This window comes from Lycium barbarum, chromosome 7, assembly GCF_019175385.1.
Source record: "Lycium barbarum isolate Lr01 chromosome 7, ASM1917538v2, whole genome shotgun sequence".
NCBI classification, from domain to species: domain Eukaryota; kingdom Viridiplantae; phylum Streptophyta; class Magnoliopsida; order Solanales; family Solanaceae; genus Lycium; species Lycium barbarum.
This window is the reverse complement of record NC_083343.1, coordinates 115637174-115644169: the sequence shown is the minus strand read 5'-3', so window position 1 is coordinate 115644169 and position 6996 is coordinate 115637174. Positions and strand designations below refer to the sequence as shown.

Sequence of the window (6996 nt, the reverse complement as noted above, 5' to 3'; positions counted from 1 at the left end):
CTAAATATACAGTTTAGTACCCACTTTTAAAACTCAAAACTTACAACATCTAAATTCTGAATCGTTGCCAAAGGAATTGGGACTATGCAAGACAACAACATATGCCCTTATTGGTAAACATAAGAGCAAAATATACAAATCTCAAATCCAATGCAAGATATGTGGAATACGGTGTACAGAGGCAAATTAAAATTCATGCAGCATATTATTTTCACAATTAATGTTGCACGCATGGGACATTTTAAATATCTCGGTGCACTAAGCTCCTATTCTGCGGTCTCAATTTGGACTGTGATTGGATACGGTCACTTACCTTCACCATTTACATTGTTTTTATAATAACTCCAAGGTAAGGATAAGGTTTGCGAACGCTCTACCCTCCCCAGACCCCACTTTGTGGGATTACACTGGGGATGTTGTTGTTGTCCAACATATCACAGCGACCTGATGTAAAAATTGTAAAACAAGGTTCTAAAAGTTCACACTGATTATGTTCATAATCAAAGTTCCAGAGTATTTATTGGCTGCAGCCATGGAAGGACGGTCAAACCAGATACATCAACATACAAATCAAGCAGCTAGACTGCAATTTAAACCTTAACAACAATTTATAGAAGAATCCAATTTGTGTGACCAACATTTATCAACTTACAATATCCACAGCTTCGAAACCTTTTTTGATCGATGCCTTGACAGCATCCAAAACCAGAGTTGTCTTCCTACTAAGAGCTGGCCACTTTTTCTCAGGTTTTGCACCTTCGTTTTTAATACTTCCCACCAGCCTAGAGAATTCCCTCACCATGAGAGCTTCTTGTGGAAGGTCTGTCATCACCGTGTGCTCACTCGGTTTTGGCTCCCATCCCGTTACAAGTTCCTTAAATCCAGATTCTACTGCTGAGACAAACGAAGCTTTCTTCTCCTCGTAAGGGACAATGAAGTCATGAAGGTGCAACGTGCCCTTCGTTCCAACAGCAGTTAAATCCATACTCAAGTTGGATAGGAAAGAGCAGTGGAAAGTTCCCACCTTCCCGTCTTCCCACGTTAAAGAAGCACCGCATGATATAATCACTCCCGCCTTATTGAACACAGGGTTGTGTAAAGCAATTACTGATTTAGGAAGCTCGAAATCAGCAGCCCATAGAATTCCCCTAATGCAATACCACCCAACATCACCAAGAGCACCAAGAGCATCGAGATCCGGTTTTACACGGATGTCATTTTCAAGGAAGTGGGGATCAGCAGCAAATGTGAAACAAGTGTTCACCTGCAGAGCTCATTCAATATCAACTTCAGTTCTACTAGTATGCTATTAGCATGTATTGTCAAATCCTTGCACCGAATCCAGCATAAGAAAGCAGAGAGCAAGAAGAATACTTAGTTAATTAATACCTATAGGCTATAGAACATTGTGTCAACACAATAAGATAGTCAATGGGTCTGATTCTGGCATAAACAAGGTAGTACAAGTGAGCATGTCGAAACTCAACCTAGTCTATGATACCAGATGGAATTTGGAGCGATTTAGTGGCAACTAGGTCCATAATTCCAGAAATTATAAGCAAATCAAGATCAATAAAAGGAAGTTTTACAATAAATAACTCAAAGCCGTTGTCCAATCCTACCCAAAGGAATATGGAGGCCCTTACAAATGAACAAGCAATCTAGTGTTTCACAATAAAATGAGAGACGCAACGAAACTACCATGAAAGGTTTGTATAACAAAATCAACAATCTATCAACAAAGCCTAAATTAGTTAGGGATGAAATATCAGTAAGTTGTATATAGTCTGCTCTATTGGATAACCAATGCATCACATGTAACAAACTACAAAATATAGATGGAATAAAAAAGTATGACCGCAAATGGTAACCTTCCGCCCTCTACAAGCCATCCATTTGACTTGAAGCCGCTAAACTTAGCCACAGTTCTGCCAGTGGAAAGTGCCGGAGTGGGGTTATGAACAGTCTATTTTTTGGGTTAAAGTAAGTTATCTATCAAAATCAACTGTTGTAGATAGACATTACTTTATACCTTTGGCCACCATTTAGCCAAAAAAATGTAGATTTATCCAACAACTTGCTACTTTGCTCAAAAAACACCTTTGATATTCCTGACTATTCCTTCTTTCCAACAAATAAACAAACATTCTAGTTCGAATACTGTTAAATCGCCCACTTCCCCAACACTATCACTACAAATCAATTAGTCAACTATGTTAATCCAAAATCTAGCTGGAGCCAAACTATATAAACGCATTCAGCTCTTTTGGGATCCGCTATCCCTCCAGCAGTGCAACTCGGCTCTACTTGACTAAGCCCAAGCTCCTCCAAAGATGGAGATCCTTTGCACAAATACCCTTTTTAATAACAAGGCAGATTTCCAAACCCTGCACTTAAAATGAGAAGTGCCTTACCCTACCTCGAGAGTCAACCGAGTTTTTCTTTGACCGCAATCTACTCATATGCCTTTTAAATTATTAATTATTGTGATTTATAGTATCTTTTACCTAATTTTCACATATGTAAATTTTATTTCAAAAAACTTAAAAGATTTCATGTACGAATTCACAATCAAGATTAAAAAGTTTGACTCTGGAAATCTAAACCGTGCAACATAAATTGGGACAAAGGGACTATTTTTTTCCTCGAAATATAATCATACTATAAGCTCACCATAAAACAATTAGCAGGCCTGTATCAGAGATAACCAAGTAGATATTCCAATTTATAATGATAAAATGTCGTTTCTGTTTACAATAATGAAATTTTTGTCTGAAATTTCTGAAAAGTAGTCTTACTTATCCCATTAATTTCAACAAAACTATGAATTAATCAGCAATAAAACTCTAAACATACCGATTTAAGTTCCCCAAATTGCTTTGGATCAGAAAGAAATTCCCTCATCTTAGCCGTCCTCGGATGATGCATCCACATAGTACCATCCATAAACTGCACCCCATTAGATTCACACGCCTCTAATATCACATCCACTTCTTCAACATTCAACCCGACGGGCTTTTCCAACAACAAATGCTTCTTTTTCTGGGCCGCAAGAACAGCCCATTTAATATGCAGGCTTGTCGGTAAAGGCACATAAACTGCATCAACATTCGGGTCGTCGAGAACTTCTTCGTAGCTTCCGTACACCTTGTTGGTTTTGTTAACAAAGAAACTTAGAAAATAACAGAGAAAAATACAGCAAAGGATTTAATTACTTAGCTTTGTTAAGCTCTACATTTGTAGGGAACTTGCCGTAACAAAAAACAGTCAAAAATAAGATGATAACCCCAGCCTAGAAATAGTGGTGGAGCCAGAATTTTCACTAAGGTGGTTCAAAAACATGAAAAAGTAAACACACTGAAAAGCCAAGGGGGTTGGGTTCAACATATACTATATATACATAAAAACTAATTTTAACCTTGTATATACAGAAACCTACTAAAGAAGGGGCCCTTACCCGCAGGAGGATTTATTCAATCACACAGTTTGGGATACTAGAATATGGCGCCCTTGGGGGTTTCTATTTGATTGTACGGAAAGGCTCAATGAATTGGGATTTCCCTATTGGTCAATATGTATACATAAAAACTAACTGCACCCCTACCTAGCTCCGCCGCTGCCTAGAATATCTCCGCAGAATCACATCTTCAACTAACTCATTACTACTCCCTTCGTCCATTTTTACTTGTCCAGTACTGACTTAAGCACACCCCTTAATGAGCCATAAATAGAATAATAATTTTACTATATAACCCCCAATAAAAATGAACAATTATTTTTAGTCTCCCTATCCCAACTTATGCGGCACACTTTTTTTTTTTTGTCCCACAAATTTCAAAAGACTCTCAATTCTCTCTTAAACTCGGTGCCTAATCGCGGCGACGGAGGGAGTAGCAAATAGGAATAACTAGCTAACAAACTATTAAGTAGAATTTATTTAAAAAAGAAAACAAAAAACTAATGTAGTAAAATAAAATTACTGCTATCATTCTAAAGCGTAATAATAACACACCTTTGCAGTAGCCGGAAAACCGTTATCGGCGGCGAATTTTTTGGCTTTGTCGACTGAACGGCTGCCCACGGCGTAGAGCGTGGCGGTTTGTGAAAGGAGTATAGCGCGTGAGACTTTTCTTGCGATTTCTGCACATCCTAAAATTCCAAAATGAACGGTGGAATTTGCCATTTTTGGTTTTTTGAATGAAGTTTGATCGGTGTACAGCTAAGGAATTTATGGGGAAATAGGTATCCACGCTCATGTAATACTAACATGTCTTTTATGTGCAATTTTAGCATTTTAACATGGCCAGTTATTATATGTAATTTTATTTTAGTAAGGTTATTTTATCACACTATTTTGGCCATAATGATTTAAATGGGATAAATTCATATGACTGCTTAATATCATTTTTATCTTTTCTTCTCAAAGTTAATTTTAATTTAAAATTGTACAATAGAGATTATGGTGGTTTTTCCATAAGTGTGGCCAAATTTGGTGTGACAATTTAGCAACTCTCATTTATTTTAATGTACTCCCTCCCTTTGTATCAAAAAGAGTGTCACTTATATTTTTTTTTTCCTTTTTCTGAAAGAGTGTTCACTTACTAAATCAAAAAATAATTAACTTAATTTTTTTTTAAATTATCTTTATTAAGTATTAAGTGATTAAATTTTAATGTCTATTTAATTAGGGGTAGTTTAGTCAAATTATCTATTTTTGCCTAAGAGTTAATATTTTCTTAAGGGTTTTGTAAATGACTAAGTGGACACTCTTTTTGAACCGGAGAGAGTATTAGTCGGTCATAATTGATTATAAAGTTTAATGAAAATCGTAAGAAACGAAATGTGTTTCTAAAAAAAAAAACTCCCTCCTTTTCATTTTAATTGTCTCACTTTAATTAAAAAATATTGTTAAAAATAATTGATATTTTAGAAATTCAAAACTGAAGTCAAATGTAGTTTTTCAACTATATCCTTAATTTTAAAGAAGAATGCACGGTAATTAGAAGGGAACAATCAATCTATAATTATTAAATAAGGTTAACTTAGTAAATTGCATCATGTATTTATTAGTTTCTTAACAGGGTGAATGAGCTAAAGCCTCAGCTAAATGGGACGAAAGAGTAATTTACTACCAATTGCAGTTATGATCTTTGATTCAGGGAATAATAAAAGATATGGAAATTTTGATAAATAAATGAATGTGGTCTACTTTTAGGGAAAAGAGGTAAATTACCACCATACTAATTCCTTCTTTTGTTGGTAGTTGGTACAGCTAGCTTTTGAAATAATAGTAGATTACTTTATTTTTCAAAATTAAATGTAGATATATAAGATAATACAGAAAATATTAAGTTATAATTTCTTTGAATAAAAAATGGCATAATACGATGTAAAATGTTGATCAATTTACTTTATTTAGACTCCGAGAAGACAAAGAGTAACATTTTGAAATAGGGGAGTGCTTAATTGATGCCCAGTTCTTCCATTTTTATTTTTTAACTATTAGTTCAACTTTTGTGGAGCATATAATTAGAAAGATTTGAGCGGATCAGACTTTTAAAGTTCGTACAAAAATTCCTGATTTATTAAATTAAAAGTGATGGGAGATGGTTATCCTTTATAGGAAGTGGTAAGCATCAATGTAAATGCCCAAAAAGGAAAACTATCTTTTTCATGGAAAATAAAAGAATTGAAATTAGGGGTCCGGAACCAAAATACCCCAAAAAAATCATTTTGAACCAAAATACTCGGAAAAAAAAATGTTACAAAACTAACTTTAGCGCAGTAAAATACTGCGCTAAAGCACTTAACCGTAACAGTCCCGTTAAGTGCTTTATCGCAGTATTTTACTGCGCTATACAAAATTTTCTCTCAGCTATAGTGCAGTAAAATACTGCGCTATAGCAATCCACATTAAACCCATCGGGTTCCACCATTGGTCCCTCCAGTGGCCAAAAAAATAAAATGAAAACGCCATTGGAGGCGAAACCGAGGTGGTCCCCACATCCAAAAACGTCATTTTCTATTAAATTTCGTCCGGAAAGTTTAGATTCTCGGTATATTCAAGTCAAGGAGCAAGATTCTAAGTTCGAATTTTGGGAAAAAGCGGCGTACAACTCGATTAAAATAATTCTACAAAAATCCTTCGATTAAGGTTTTCTATTATGAACTTTTGTTATTATTTTGTTATATACATTATATTCTAAGCATGTCTAACATTTAATCCTTGCTATTTTGCAAAAAAAAAAAACATTTTTTTTTTGTTCTTGTTCGGACTGGGCAGTGGCTTTTGCCACTGTTCCGATTTTTATTTTTTTTTGTTTAATTCATTATTTGTTAAATGTTTATGAATTGTTAATTTGTTAAATATTTATGAATTGTTAATTTGTTATATGTTTATGAGTTGTTAATTTGTTAATTATTTATGAATTGTTAATGAATTATTATTTTGTTAATTGATTATTTGTTAAATATTGATTATGAATTTATTAGTTGTTAAATATTGTTTATGAATTGAAAGAAGTTGATTGGTAATGAACAATTATTTTGTTAACACTTTGTTTGGATGATTGTTATGTATTGTTTCATAATGTATCGTATTGTGTTGTATTGTATTGGACCAAATCAGTGGTTACATAAAATAGGACATTTCGTCGTTACATAACAATAAAATTAAAGTAACAATCAAAGCAAACATTGTATTTAAACTAACAACATAATATAATACAATAGGTAACAACCATCCAAACAAGTTGTAAATGATTACGAATTGTTAATCTATATTATTTTAAAAGCGTGAATATATATGTTAAATAAAAAAAGACTATCTAAAAAAAGAATAGTTAAAGTTCTTCTTTTCATAAATACATAAGTTAACGAAAAAAATGTAAAGTTTGTAGGAAAATATGTGGTCAACAAATATACTCTTTTAGTCTAATTTTATCGTAGTTGTGTTGGCTATTTGGTCAACTAAAAATATATCACATATTCAAAATA

The 6996-nt window shown here is 33.7% G+C and overlaps 1 protein-coding gene across 1 annotated transcript; it reads right to left on the bottom strand.

Annotated features, from left to right (window-relative positions):
• Positions 1–469: 469 nt before the first annotated feature.
• LOC132603913 (uncharacterized oxidoreductase At4g09670) lies at positions 470–4275 on the bottom strand. The gene is made up of 3 exons (XM_060317215.1): positions 4013–4275; positions 2857–3147; positions 470–1264 (listed from the first exon to the last, which is right to left on the bottom strand). Exons 1-3 carry the CDS (start codon positions 4181–4183, stop codon positions 644–646), a joined length of 1083 nt encoding a protein of 360 aa, XP_060173198.1. The 5' UTR covers positions 4184–4275; the 3' UTR covers positions 470–643.
• Between the last annotated feature and the right edge of the window lie 2721 nt (positions 4276–6996).

What these genes read in the sequence shown, in the direction of transcription:
- LOC132603913 (XM_060317215.1), bottom strand. Translation starts at nt 4,183, where the DNA reads ATGGCAAATTCCACCGTTCATTTTGGAATTTTAGGATGTGCAGAAATC. An exon ending in GTTTTCCGGCTACTGCAAAG is followed by an intron (nt 3,148 to 4,012) that starts GTGTGTTATTAT and finishes AAAACCAACAAG; the next exon opens with GTGTACGGAAGCTACGAAGA. An exon ending in AATTTGGGGAACTTAAATCG is followed by an intron (nt 1,265 to 2,856) that starts GTATGTTTAGAG and finishes TGAGCTCTGCAG; the next exon opens with GTGAACACTTGTTTCACATT.